The following is a 14,588-nucleotide window of genomic DNA, read 5'->3' on the forward strand; positions in this document are numbered from 1 at the left end:
TCAGGCCAGCCATTCCTCATCGTCTCGCTTCAGGCCCCGCATGACCAGGCCATCGTCCTCATCCTCGCCATCCGACTCGAGTGTCACCTGTTGGAGGGTGGTGATATAGCCATTCAGATGGTGGACATCGTGCGAGTGAGGAGCATGGCCGGTGGCGACACCGTTCCCGTTCCGGTGTACGTGGTTGCCCCCGCCCCCGCCGTCTCCCTCGTCCAGCATCCATGTCAGGCCATTCGCCTGCTCTTCTAGCGGGAAGACCTCGCGCGCGTACTCTTCCAGGCCCCGTGGGCCCTCCCACAGCTCCAGCGCCACTCTCGGGCAGCTCTCCTCGAGGGCGGCGTCGCCAAAGTATGGGGGCTGCTTCGTGGGATCGTCGTGGCCCATTCCAAACAGCGCCTCGAGCGCCTCCAGCTGGGCGCGGTAGCCCTCGGGGATGGTGACCTTGAGCTCGATGGGGCCGTGGACGTACCGTACCGGCCGGCCGACTCCCCGGGAGAAGACCTCGCAGGCCTCCTTTGGCGAGAGCATTTCGTATGCCAGACCAACGCGCTTGCCGCCTCCCCACTTCTTCACGCCGTCTTTAAAAATCTGGAGAATGGCGGGTCCGACGTCGTGCTCGGCGTCGAGCCACGGGAGTTTTACATCAGGATGGAAAGGGGCTTGCCAGATCCAGGAACCGTCTTCTTGCAGATCGGTACAGAAGAGCGGGTAGGGGAGGGACGTGAAGTTGTTGTTGTAAATCCCGGTATAGACAAAAGTCGCGGGGAGCCCGATCTTTTTAACATACTCCTCGACCTTGTGCTTCGACGCCCAGAGCGGCAGTGATGGCCATTCCTTATTGTAGGCGTGGTGATCTGGCATGGACGAGTAAACGTAATGCTGAATGCCAGCGCGCTTAGCCGCGTCTGCCAAGGCCTCTCCGATGTGTTGCTCGTCCCCGTAAAAAGTGGTGTTGATGAAGGCCAGCTGGGCGCCCCTGAAGAGCTCTGAGATGAGGGCGTGGTTGATGCCGATGCCGGAGATGGGGCCGTTCCGCGTCACGTCTACCTTGGCCGTCTCTGCCGGGCGCTCCTTGGTGTACAGCTCGCCCTGGAGAACCGTCACATTTGGATTTGTGGACACTTCGGTCGCTACGACCCCCTCCAGGTTCCTCAGTTGCGCTCGGACATGGTACCCGACCGCGGAGGCCACCCGGATGAAGGAGGCGGCCTGCCTGCCGCTGGCATTTATGACGGCAATGGTCTTGTCTGGTGAGGGCATCGACCGCTTCGCCGGGCGGAAATTTAATGAATTATTCCGAGACATGAGCGGCGATGCGTCCGAGTATGACGAGCGCGAGTGCTTGTGTCTTCTTTCGTCGGTGTTGACGTTGGTGACTCCCCTGATGTCCCGTGGAACCGGTCTGATGGCGAGCTCCGAATGTAGTTCGGCCGCCATCGGGGCGGTGGTTTAGGCGTGTTTCTTGCCCGAAAAGTTGCCAATCTTGAACGGATCACTCCTCCTCGGGCTCCTACGTCGGGGCCGGTCGGTATATATGAGCTCTCTATTCGAAGCGAGGTGGTTTTGCCCAGCTGTTTGGAACGTGGTGTGATGGTTGGCGCCCGGGTGCAGCGATTCAAGATGCAAGGGTTATCTTCGCAGGGAAAGGCTACCTGAGGTACCTGCCGGGAGGACGGGAACTAGGTAGGTAGGTACCTATGCACGACAAGCAGATGGGAGTGCGCACGAGTACACAGGAGGGCGTACGATTGTGTGCGGGATGGCGGTGAGGTAGCTTCACGGAAATTGGAACTTGTCTGCAGGCGTGAGAATAAACCGAATGAATCGAGTAAACCGATCGAGGGCCTTGACGGGTAGCCGGTGCCGCATATCACGAACGGGCAATCGAGCTCGGCGCAGATGGCGTACAATTCTGGATCGCGTTTATCTGTTAGTGGGGTTCCTCGCAGATTGCGGGGCAGGCCGCATGACGAGGGAACGCTGATAAACGGAACGGACAAGAGCAGCAAAGAGAATTGATGAGCCGAGCGCAACAGGGCGGGCAGGCAAGCAGGCAGGCAGAAGCGAGGCGGCGGGTGGCAGCCGAGACAACAGACGGAGTACGCAACTCTGCAAATTTGTGTTGGGACGGCCCCTCTCAGTGTGGTCATCGATGGTGCAAGCACAAGACGACCCAAAGGCCAGACGTCTGTCCACATGACGAGCCGCAGCCGGGATGGAGACTCATCTCTCTGCATGCCATCGTGTCCGAGGGCCTAGATTTGCCCCGCTGTGTTTGCGACCGACAGGGACCGTTTTGTGCCATGTAGCAATTGAAGGAGGGAACGAGTTTAGCCCATGAGCCCACATGGGCGAACGAGTCGGCCTCTCTTCCCCACCACCCGCGTTTTTGTTACGGCTGCGTTCATGGGGGGAGGGAAGGAAGGAACCCACCGTATCCACAAGCTGAGGGCTCAGCAGGCCAGGAAGAAAAGCTTCATCAAGGGAGTAAACTTGGCTTCAGCTGTCCAATCGGGATGATCGCAAGAGACGTGTGGTGCCAAAGAAAGCCTTCGAGAGGGCCGGCCTACGCAAATCATCAGGACACGCACTTCCATCCCAATAGGACCTGGGTAATGAATCATTGGGAATTGGGGGGGGCTTTCATCGGTCACCGACCTCGGCTCGCGGGCAAAGAAAGAAAGAGCGGAAAGGATACCAGTTTGTCAGAGAATCCAGGGGTCCGGTATGCCCAAAACATGCAACCCATCTCAGCCGCCATCCAGGTGTCGCCTTGGGGTAGGGGAGGCAAGCTCGCAAGGTAGGCACGGTAGGCTAGGAGAGACCTGTTGGCTTTACAGGGATGGGGGAATGGCGTGGAAGAGGACGAAAAACTGGATCCCGTCGATAACACGCAAAGCGGCGCACGAGGCACAGAACCCAGATGCATCATCAGCAGACCAGAGGAGTGGGTTCCGGGGATGGCTGTTAGCAGTGTACATGTACCTGTGCCCCGGACACTGAGAGCGTTGCACAGGAGCGTAATAGGCGATAGTAAAGATACGGCGGGCCCCGGCGTTTGGCGCCGCTTCCGGAGAGCTTTCACCGTTGAAGGTTCTTGCCCTTCCGGGCGCTTCGAGGCGTCCTTCGAACTGATAACTCGATCCGTCCGAAAGGGGCAACTGCGGTTGCTCGGCATTGTCATTTGCCTTGTGCACCCGGGCACTTACACCCAAACCCTGATCAGCAGCTGGCAGACGGAAGAGATAAGGCTTTTCGGCCCGCCACCGTCCGTGTCGATGGCGTCAATTTCTCCCCCCCACAGGAAAAAAAAAAAAAAAAAACGTCTGATGATCAACTGGAACTGGGCCTCTGGGTCAATGGGTCAATGGCCCCTCTCCTCTGCAGCTAGAAGTTGTCGTTACTTGATAATTACCTTCCGGATTCATATCCGACGACAAATTCGTTAGCAATAAGTCTTGGCAGGGCCCATCGCTGGGCAATTGGAGGGAGACAGCGGGAGGCATCATCCTTCGAACCCCAAGCTCAGCAACATCTCCTCACACGGGCGGCCATCCGAGGTGCTGGTTGGGCTCTTTGCCATGCTTGTTTTCTGCCACGCCTGTTTTCGGCCGCCTGTCTCTGCGTTATCAGATCGTCGTTTGCCAAGCTGATTAGTTAATTACACAGTACAGGGAAAGATGCGCCCTCGATGAAGGTTTCTCGGCGAACGGCGAAAAGAAAGGGGAAGAAACTGCTGATCAGCGTCCCAACGAAGCGAGTGTGATAACGACAATTGTGACGTCCGGCTGGTTATCTCTCCGGGATCCGATCAACCGGCCCGGGGATAGGTGGTTCTGGGGGGAGCCCAAACTTTCGGCGTCCATCCATTTCCCCACGATTCGGAGCATATCCGCCAATTTTAGTCTAAATTTGTGGGGAAATACCGTTTGGACTAGCGCCGCCTTGTGAGCCGCTGAACAAGTGAGGGCCAACGCCCTGGATGCTGAGCTTCAAAAAGTCGGCGAGGTCTGGATCACTGCAGCGGCCAGTTCATGAAGTGATAAACACCCGTTCGCAATGTTGCATTTCCCGCGGAGATGTTGGGCTCGGCGCTGATGCGTTGTGCAACCCGAATTGGCCCAGGCCTGCCCTAAATTGTGCTAGCGGCCCTGTTTGTACGTAATTGAAAAGAAAGCAGACGCCCAGCTTCCGAGTCTTCATTCTTCTCGAGTCAGGCCAACGCTCAGTCATCCCCAACCCTCGAGTTTTCCAACACACAATGGCATCCCCTGTCCTTCCGAGGCCAGCGCCACACCAGACCGCCCTCCCTCTCTGACGCCTCGGCACTCCCCACGACACGTCTCTCTCATGCTGTGTTCTGCCGGGGGTCGGAGGAAGAATAGCCGGAACCCGAGAACCACCTGAATCGTCTTGTACATATTTGGGATCCAATTGACCAACCCGTGTGATTACACTTTGTCGAAACCCAATGTTCATCCCCCGGTTTCCCCAAGCCAGAAACTTGTTGTGATGTCCTGTTGGACCCAAGACAGCTCCAGATAGAGCTCTCACCGCCATGGCGTGGCCCGTATCGCCACGGGAGTTTTACATCGGGGTGGAAGGGGGCCTGCCAGATCCAGGAACCGTCTTCTTGCAGGTCGGTGCAGAAGAGCGGGTAGGGGAGTGACGTAAAGTTGTTATTGTAAATCCCGGTATAGACAAAAGTCGCGGGGAGCCCGATCTTTGGCTTGGAAATCAAGACAACCATATGTCGGTTTCCCTGGCGCTCCTCTCCCGCAGCAGTTGTACAACAGTCTTTTGCGCCAATGGCTGAGTGGTCAAGAAACGGGTGATCGCCAACGGGGACGGGAAAGGTGAGAGCCAAGGGGCGGCGTTTGCGTCAATGCCCATGTCATCCTCGACTGACTCCCTGCTTGGGTGACTTGCCAGTCTTCAGAGGGCAAATGGAATCCCGCTACATAGTCGTGGTAATAGGTGGAGCTGATGGTATAGCGCGGGTCGGGGTTGGTACGTCAGGATATGAGAGGCAAGCTGATACCGCAGTCGGGTCGTTAGATGCGGGGACAATGATAAGAGGGTGAAGAGGGGAATGTCTTGAATGGCGTTTTCATCATCGGCATCATTCTCGAATGTGTGGGTGCCTGTATCATAACTTCGCTTTGTTGTTAGAATGTATCTGTTGCAAACATGAATGTTGACATACGCCCCGTCCACGCCCCCACGCAATGACAGCATGGTACGTTACTCGCAAGCTCTAGCCGGGTAGTTAGTCTTAAGCTAGTCCTTCAATGAGGTTAAATGTCCATAAAGTACAACCTGGTGACGGCCCCTCCCCTCCGTAGGCGAGGCTCGGAATGGGTTGCTGTAGTCACTTCGGTGATCTTACAGAGATTGGAATACGCCAGGGTTTACCATCCGTGAATGAGTTCAGGCGGTCAATTATCCGCTTGATTACGTCCCGTGTGATAATCGTTTGTTAGAGGCAGAGTAAAACATCAGACGTGAGCTCTGATACGGTTTTTGTGCTATCGGTCATTCTGAAGTATGAAACGTGCCTTGGCGAATCTAGGCCGCAGACTGGAATTCTGAGCAGAAAATGGAGACAGAGCCCAGGATAAGGCTAACGCAGAAAACGCTGATAGAACCTCAAAAGTACAAGTGTAAGTTCAGCCTTTTAATTACTAGAGACAGAAGCGGGAAGAGAAAAAGGAGGCCGGGGCTGGAGAAGGTGCAATATGTCAGCCGCCCCAACACGTCTATGCCTCTGGGAAGTAGAAGGAGACAGGTATGTCTGTGGAACGTTGTGGAAGCGCCGGTATGGTCGTATTGCGTTGCTTGAGTGTGGTGATCTCCGCGGGAAATAGATATGGGTGTTAAACCGGGTCTCAGCACAGCCTGCAGGCCTATGATAGCATACATACAAGCTCCAGGAGATTGATAGCTTGGTCCTGATACCTGGTAGGTCATGTCAGCGGCCGCGTATCCCCGGTAGAACATAGCAACCCTTCCGGCGCTGCCGGCGATCCTCCCCCCTTATCGTCTCCTGGAAGGAGGAACCGATAAGATACAAAATCGTCTGCGATAGCGAATCAGTGATTGCCATTTTGATGTGGGATGATGCACACGACTCTAAGGGTTGGTAGCGGATGGGAAGCTCTATTATGGGTTGCGCTTCTATAAAAACCGCCAACATGGCCCCGCCCCTGACTTCACGTAACTAATGCGACCAATCCATCTACATCCATACAACTGCAAATTGACAGCGCATGCTTCCCCCTTTCCTGCTTGTCACCAGGTGTGAGAACTGGGGTACGGGATCCCATCGCCTGTCATCTCACAACAGGGGATGCGCTGTACCGAGCGCGGAACCCTGGGCGACAAATCGGCCGGTGTTTCGGCTTGTGCTCTTCTCGCGAATGGAGCAGTCTATGATGGTTTGGCTCTGGTCTCTGCCAAATCACCGTCTGCGTCTTGGTCGACGTTTGGGAGTTGATGTCCTATGCTAGGCGCTGACGGCCACCTCAAGTAGCTGGAGCCCCGGGGAGCCTCTCAATGGCGTATTTGCCTTTCATGACGGACATTATGGGAACACCAGGGACCTTACGGATCCGCCTTTTAAGGTCGCGATCGTTTGCTAGATCACAGTTAGTAGGGGGCCCGGGAACGGTGGAGGGGGGCGTAGACATACTGGCAACAATGTAGATACGGTGTTTTTGTATGCGGTCGACGATGCACTAAATTTGTCAGTCCGTGAGCTCCTTGGAGACGTGGCGCACTCGGATGTTACATACGTCGTCGGCATATGTGCCTTTGTGGTCGCAAGTCAGGCGTGTCCACCTCTCATCGCGAGCAACTAGACAGCAGTTTAGCCGCATTCAACCCACAGGTTAGTTCAAGGGCACTCACTCATCAACGCCACCCGGTACTTTGGCCCCAGCTTTTCCAATTCACTGTACACCGCTTGTCAGAACCTAGGGAGTCCCAAGAGGTGGAGGCGGATACTCACGCCATAACACAGGATGTGATGATGATGTTGGCCGATGCATAGAGACAATCCATCGCCTGTGCAGATCGAGTCAGCGAAGATTCCCGGTGGGCAGTGTTGCTGGATCACATACTGATTCCAGTAGCGGAAGCTTGGCTCCTACTGTCCTCGAGAGGAAGTTGGTATCCTGGGACAAGTTAGGTCATGAAACCGCCGGGTGAACCCTGGACCAACATACCACCAGGACTTGATAGGGCTGTGAGAGTTGAGATTAGCGCCGTTCCAGGACAAGGACTTGGAGACGGAATGCTTACAGGAACCAAGGCTGTGTTGTGCTGAAAGAACATGGACGATGGCATCTGGGGTCTGTAAACATGTCAGCGATAAGGAACTTCACCATGACCATGACCACCAACGGCGGCATGACGACGTACACTTCACGGACGGCCTCCTCCTTCTTCTTCTTCAGCTCCAGCTCGGCCTTCTTGACGGCATCTTCCTTGCGACGGTCATCCCTTTTCCCGATCATACGCTTGACCTGTACCGGGCGTTAGTATCTGTTCTTGTTCTCTGTTGACAAAGGATATATGGAGGTCACGTGCCGTTGCGAATTTTCTTGTCCGTTTGGCGACACCCATTATGTTGTTTCCGTTCGGCACAAGCGGGATAAAGTGTAATTAAAACCCGCGGATTATGTTATTTTGAAATGGTATATGTAAATCACTCGATGTGAAAGCTTGGTCGTTTTGTTTTGGTTGATGTGTAAAAGTTCAGTGCTCTTGCCGTGACGATAATTGATGAATGATTGATGCGAAGGTTGATGCTTCGAGCCTGCTGGTGATGCGCAACAGCTGGCGTCAGCTGGCAAAAGTTGGCAGACAAAGCGGCCCAGGATTGAGCTAAAATTGAAATTTTGTCGCATCTTTATTGGGAGCGACCTGCACCCACAGTGCGAACAAACGGTGAATCTCAGGCACCAGTTTTTGACCACCGCCAAACGCACGTCATAGTTCGTTGGGTTCGATTCTTCCAGCGATCAGATCAAACTTTCAGGGGCCGGGCCGCTCACTAACAGACGGGACAGGCAACCAGACTGCCGGAGTTGCCAGGCACTCAGGGCCGTCAGGGTTTAAGTTTCAAGAGTCCAAGAGTCTAAGATTCTGCAGACTGCAATCGAATATGCAACATCCCGATCAAGCCAGCAACCCGGGAAAGGTGGGCGATTGATTGTGTTGCATTTGTTTGTCAGATCGGAAAACAAATGAATTAGCTGAGGTGGCAAGTGGTCGACAAAAAAAGCCCTACCGCAAAACATCCTCACCACCATCAACCACCACCAAAGAGGGCAGTTTGTGCCGGTCTTTTCTCGCAATTCTTTCAAAAACGAGACTATTCACTTCCTTGACATCTTGCGTCTAATTCCAACGCATTCTTTAAGCGTATGGGCGTTGTTGAACTGCACTGATACGGTGGTGTTTGGTGGTGGGACAGTTTTGCGGTCTGGCTTAATTTGTCGCTCACTTGGGTGGGTTACTTGTACAAGTATGCGGCTGACCATGCTCCGTGTCCAGCGCCATCCGTACGGTACCAATGGGTCTTTCCCAGTTTCGAAGTGGGCAGCTGAGCTCTGAGACGGCGGCAGAAAAGAAGTGCGGCATGGTGCCTCTTCCCCTGCCGCTGCCGAGCCTGGGCAGACCCCAGGGAGGGAAGGAAGGCAGGGGAACGGCGCCTCTCTCGAGCTCCTTTTCCTGCCCTGCCGTTGCTGGTTGCGCGCGCAAAGCCTCAACCAACCCACTTTCACAATCCGTCATTCCCGATGCTGCGCCAGCCATGAAATAAACTCTGTCGCCAACATCAACAGCCGTTTTCGCCCCGTTTCTCAGTCGGTCGTTTGGCAGACGCGCCGCATCCTCTCGTTTGTTTTTTGTTTCCTTTCAGATCGCCGCCGAATCCAACTCAGTTCGTCCCGTTTGCCCCCGTCTGATCCAGTCGCGGGTCCGTATTGTGAGACCTCGATTCCGACGCCGCACGTCAGCACCCAGCCGCTTTTGCAGGCCCAACCATTTGGTCGCTCCCCTCGACAGTTTACTACGAAGCACCACTTCTGCTTCGTACAACAACACACTTACTTTGTCGGCGGACCGCCATCACACGTGTCCGGGCGACTCATTATATCGAACCCCGCCGTATCAACAACAACAACAACCAACACCAACATTCCGATCCTTTCCCACCGTTGCCTACCAGCGGCACACAACAGGTCGCCATGGGGTCCTCACCTCTCTCATTGAAGCGCGCCCTGCTTCTCACGGCGTTCTTTGCCCTCAGGGCCGTGGCCCAAGGCGATAACGAGAATGACAACAGGCCGACAGACGAGCCGAATAATAACCCCCCCGCGGTCACCAACACTCGAGAAAACCCGCCAGCGCAACAAACAGAAACGACTTCAGTCCGCGACCCCCCTTCTACGAGTACAGAACAAGAAAGGACATCATCACCAACCTCATCGCCTTCAACATCAACCGATGCCCGGACGCTACCGCCGCTGAGTTCTAGTATTTCCCGAACGGTCCCAACCGACATGCCGACTGTTTCAAGGGGAGGAGTCAACACCGAGGTCCCGACGTACCCACCACCGGCAATCCCACCAACACGCAATGCCCCCTTCATGAACCACTCCACCCTCCCCGACGGCACCGTCTTCATTGCGGTAGGCGCTATCCTAGGCGCCTTTGGTGTCGCGATTCTCCTCTGGCGCGCCATCGTTGCCTGCCTCTTGCACCGGTCTGTCGAGCGTGCCGCCCTTGCCCAGCACGCTGTCAACAACGGCCGCGGGCCGGGCGACAAGAACGCTGCTTCGTTCCCGGCGCCCCCGGCTCAATTCTACAAGTACATTGAGCGCGAGTCCTCCGCCTCCCTCGCTGGCGCGGGCCTAGCCAGCGGCACCGGACGGCGGACCAACCGCGGCCCCACGCCCTCCGCCACGCCCAGCCAGACGAACCTCTTCTTCTCGCCCACCGCTGCCGGGCCCGGCTCCGGCGGCGTCGGCGGATCGAACCGCGACTCGGCCCGCTACCTCCCCTCGGGCTTCTACGCCTCGGCTTCGCCCGTGCAAGGCGGCCACGCGCAGGGCAACTCGATCAGCATGAGCACGCTGCGGCCTTCGTCGCGCGGCCGCGGCGGCCACCTCGGCCCCTCGCCGCCGGAGTCGCCCGACGTCGGGCCCAGGGTCGTCTCGAGGAACTTCAGCACCAGCTCCCTGAATCTGAACCGCCCCCCCAGCCCCGGCGCCAGGGCCCCCAGCGCCTACCTGGACGACTTGCTTGATGAACAGCCAGGCATGTTCCCGCCGGCTGCCGGGAACCCTCCGCCCCCGGCCGGTCACGGGAGTCAGCGCGGGCGGTACTAGTGATATGCGCTTTGCGAGACTGCTGGCTAGAGGCTAGAGGGGGATGGATGGATGCGTACGGGGTTAGACTTTTGACGACTAATTGGGTGCTCTTTTTTTTTTATTCGACCAAGGGTTGGGGATGGTTCCCAAAATGGGGTTAAGGTTCTTCCGTCAACAGAACCTTAAACAGAAGGTGGTGGGTGACGCTGGAGTGGTTTGCGGAGTTTTGACACAGCGAGCCTTGTTTAAGCCTGCTGCTGCTGCTCTTCTACGTACGGCATTAGACGGATGGTGTTGTGGCCGCGCCTGACTTTTTTTTCTTCTCTTTTACTGCTTATTTTTTTTTTTTTCGCCCACGGTACATAGGCCTTGCTGCTTGCTTGTTTACTCCATATGCTTTTATCGCCAGTAATGAACATACCTTCTGCAATAGCGATTCCTGCGAGCGATCGATATCCCCACGCGAATGACTTCCCTATATATTTATTTGTCTTGCCCATCCATCTACCTACCCACCCCTATCCCAGTCGAGTTGACTACACAGCAACCAACTGTCTCACTTCTCGGAGACTTAACTTAACTTTACCCCCCCGAAACCCGACCAAGCCATGGCCTGCCCTCCCCGGACCAAACCGGAGTAATCATAAACCAACGTCAAGTGAGTGAGCACTGCTTGTGTGACAACACGCACCCCGCCACCAAACGCTGTGGAACACCCAGCTGTACTTATCGGGAGGTATATGGGGACAGGCATATGCGGTGGATGCATACCTACAGACAGAGGATCTGAGTCGGGGTTGGTTTTGGTTTTGCTAGTGATGTGGCTTGCGCAATGCGATGTCATTGCCATGTTGTGGGATGCGTGCGGTTTCCCGCCGCCGTGCAGTATGTGTGTGTATGTATGTATGTATGTATGTACACAGTATATAGATAACGTACAGGCATGGGAGATGTAAGTGGGAGGGGCACTTGAGGTGCGTGGTGTGGGATAAAAGGGTCGGTCGGTAGCTTCTTGACTAGGGGCGCCTGGTCGGTGAGATCGACTATCTGACTAACTGGCCATGTATGCTTAAGCCTCCCATCTCTCCGTAATCCTAAGAAGTCGTGGCGAGTGGGAAGCCCATAGTTACTGTACATATCTACCCGGGCGATGGCAGCAGGCGGGGCGAGACAGAGATGGTTTCGTATATTCGGCGACATCCCGAGTATCACAGCATGTGCCTCCGCCAACCGAGATGTGAAATGTGTGTCGCATCGTATAACCACGGCAGCCGGAACATCCGCTTGTGAACGGGGTATGGATCTAATTTCTCTTGACATGGCAACACGAGAACTCCACCTCTCGGCGGTTCGTATACAATCCCGCAATTTCTACTCCCGAACATTGGCCCCAGAACCTGGCGAAGGTAAATATTCCATGTTTATGCATTGCTCGCTTGTATTATCATTCACAAAACATTGTCTACAAAGCGGAATATGTAACTAACTACCGCTGAACCCTTTATTACACCTCCCAAGCCAACTCCGCCGTTATCCAGAGTGACATCTCAACGCTTCCTTTTCTTTTTTTTACCCCTTATCAGGCCTCCCCTTGGCCCGCGGGCGAACCTCCCAACCCCTCTAGTACTTCCTTCGCACCCCGAATATCCTCCATCCTGATACCGCTGCGCTCGCACATGCCCCTGAAAATACCGCCCTCTATCGCCCACAGCTCGATCGGGGGGCCCATCTCGGCGATGCGCCCCTTATCCATGACGCAAATCCGATCGTACCCAATGATGGTCCGTAGCCGATGGGCGATGCACAGCAGCGTCTTCCCGCGGAAACCGGTCGCCATGGTGGCTTGAATCTTGTCGTCCGTCTCCATGTCAACACTCGACGTGGCCTCGTCACAGACGATGATCTGAGAGCCGCGCACGAGGGCGCGTGCGAGCGCCATCAGTTGGCGCTGGCCGAGGGAGAAGTTGAGGCCATCTTCCTCCACGGTTGTGTCGAGGTGAATGCGGCCAGTGTCTTTCGAAACAGCGATCGCCCCGTTGTTTTCGTTGTTAGCCGCGGCTGCGCCCTCCGTATCCGAACCCTGCGAGGTGTCGGTCGACACGAGGTCGGCTTGCCGCAGGGCAGACCAGAGCGTGGGATCGGAGTGTTCGCCGAAGGGATCGAGATTGCTCCGCACCGTGCCACGGAAGAGGGTGGGGTCCTGCGGGATGATGGCGAGTCGGGAGCGCAAGTCATGCAAGCCGATAGTTGAGATGTCGAGGCCGTCAATGGTGATATGCCCCCCTGAGAGTTCTACCAGCCGGAAGAGGGTTGACATGATGGAGCTCTTCCCGGCGCCGGTGCGGCCCACAATCCCGATGCGCTCGCCGCCCTGGATATGCATGCTGAGACCTTGTAACACCAGCGGAAGCCCCGCACGGTACCGCATCTCTACGTTGTCAAAGACAATCTCGCCCTTTTCCGGCCAAGATTCCCTGACTTCGATCGTCTTCAATGGCGCCTCCTGCTCAAGCTCTGTGCCGTAGTAGCGGAGACGCTCCACCGAGTTCATACCATTCTCAACTTCGGCCAGCTGCCGCACAGTAAACTGGATCATCTGGACGATAGAAAGGATGTATGAGAGAACCAGGCCGCCGATAGACGGGTCGACCGAGAATCGCGACGTAACGACCAGGATTCCGGTGGTAAAAACAAGGCAGTTGCCTATCATATCGAGTCGAATGGACAACCACCTCTGATTGGAAAATGTGAGGAAGTAGGCTGAGTCCACGTCGTCGATCGACTGCCGAAGGTCGGCGATGAACCGGTCCTTCAACCCATAGGCCCTGATGCAGGCAATGCCGGACAGGCCTTCGGAAAACTTGGCAGACAAAGTTGACCTAAGAACCGACTCGATGCGCTTCACCTCTCGGGCTGATGCGCGGTAATAGGTGGTGGCGAAGAGGAAGATGATGACCAAGGGAACCAAGGCAATGGCAAAGTAGTAGAAGTACGCGATGATGAGGATGAAGACGGCGATGATACTAGCAAGACTGAAAAAGTACATGCGCATCGCATCTGTAAGGGTGTTGTCCATGACGTCGACGTCACGACTGAACCGGTTCGTGATGCGACCGAGCGGCGTCGTGTCGAAGAAGGACATGGGAGCGCGGAGGACCCTGCCCACGGCTTGCCTCAACATTCCCTTGCTTGCTTTGGTACCGAAGACCGAGAGTGACACCATGAAGAGGAACATTATTATCGCTTGGGTGGCACCAAGGCCGGCATAGACGCCAATGTAGGTCCCCATCCCGTAGCTGAATTTGTCGGATGTCCACCAGGATAGCCACAGGCTTGTGACGATGTTGGCTCCTTGCGACAGGATCAAAAGTCCGATGACGAGAGGGGCATTGAGTATGGAACCGGATGCCCTAATGTAGGTAGAGTAGACCGACCACGGAACGCTCGCGACAGCGCGCTCTTCTGTTTGCATCAGACCGCCCTTGCCTTTCTTCTTCTTCTTGGATTCGCCCCCGTCCCCAGGGGTTCGAGTGGGCGCGGCATCCTCCTGCTTCTCCTCGACAGATGTCGACTCCATAAGTTGCTGAAAGCCCTCCGAGTTTTGCATAAGGTTGTCGAACGTGTCGACGGCCCGGACCTTGCCCTCTTCCATCCATATGATACGATCGCAACGATTCAGAACCCAGAGCTGGTGCGTTGCTAGGATCCGGCACTTGTCTTTCAGCAAACCGAGGATGGCGTTGTCAAAGATGTGACGACCAACGTGGGCGTCGACCGCGCTGAGGGGATCGTCCAAGAGCACAATGTCGGCATCAAAGTAGATAGCGCGGGCGATGTTCAGTCTCTGTTTTTGCCCCCCTGAAATGGTGATGCCCCTTTCTCCGATTTCTGTCATATCGTTGTTTGGCAACATGTCCAAGTCCGGTTGGAGAGCACATCTGGGAGACTGTTAGTATTTTTGCGTGGTTAAGTGGGATATGACGGTGTGGCAACTTACGCTTTGATAACGTCGGCGTACCATTTCTTGTCCATTTCTTTCCCAAAGAGGATGTTTTGCTGCACTGTTGCGTTTTGGATCCAGGCATACTGCGGACAGAATGCCCTGGAGGCGCCCAAGACGACCTCGCCATTTGTTTGGCGCATATCGCCAGCCAACGCAGCCAGAAGGGAGGTTTTGCCGCTTCCGACGGTGCCAATGACGGCAACAAG

At 55.6% G+C, this 14,588-nt stretch overlaps 4 protein-coding genes across 4 annotated transcripts; 1 reads left to right on the plus strand and 3 right to left on the minus strand.

The window, feature by feature from the left end:
• CHGG_07142 (uncharacterized protein) lies at positions 1–1,260 on the minus strand (the record flags this gene model as incomplete). Its single annotated transcript, XM_001224797.1, has 1 exon — positions 1–1,260. The coding sequence occupies one exon, from the start codon at positions 1,258–1,260 to the stop codon at positions 1–3; it is 1,260 nt and encodes a 419-aa protein (XP_001224798.1).
• Positions 1,261–6,746: 5,486 nt separating this feature from the next.
• CHGG_07143 (uncharacterized protein) lies at positions 6,747–7,626 on the minus strand (the record flags this gene model as incomplete). Its single annotated transcript, XM_001224798.1, has 8 exons — positions 6,747–6,856; positions 6,910–6,953; positions 7,010–7,065; positions 7,122–7,175; positions 7,227–7,244; positions 7,303–7,354; positions 7,423–7,526; positions 7,621–7,626. 8 exons carry the CDS (start codon positions 7,624–7,626, stop codon positions 6,747–6,749), a joined length of 444 nt encoding a protein of 147 aa, XP_001224799.1.
• A 1,628-nt stretch (positions 7,627–9,254) lies between these two features.
• Positions 9,255–10,397, plus strand: CHGG_07144 (uncharacterized protein; the record flags this gene model as incomplete). The annotated part of the gene is made up of 1 exon (XM_001224799.1): positions 9,255–10,397. The coding sequence occupies one exon, from the start codon at positions 9,255–9,257 to the stop codon at positions 10,395–10,397; it is 1,143 nt and encodes a 380-aa protein (XP_001224800.1).
• Positions 10,398–11,958: 1,561 nt separating this feature from the next.
• On the minus strand, positions 11,959–12,318 carry CHGG_07145 (uncharacterized protein; the record flags this gene model as incomplete). Its single annotated transcript, XM_001224800.1, has 1 exon — positions 11,959–12,318. The coding sequence occupies one exon, from the start codon at positions 12,316–12,318 to the stop codon at positions 11,959–11,961; it is 360 nt and encodes a 119-aa protein (XP_001224801.1).
• Between the last annotated feature and the right edge of the window lie 2,270 nt (positions 12,319–14,588).

The sequence above is a fragment of the Chaetomium globosum genome, genomic scaffold (assembly GCF_000143365.1).
Source record: "Chaetomium globosum CBS 148.51 scaffold_5 genomic scaffold, whole genome shotgun sequence".
In the NCBI taxonomy this organism is placed as follows: Eukaryota; Fungi; Ascomycota; class Sordariomycetes; order Sordariales; family Chaetomiaceae; genus Chaetomium; species Chaetomium globosum.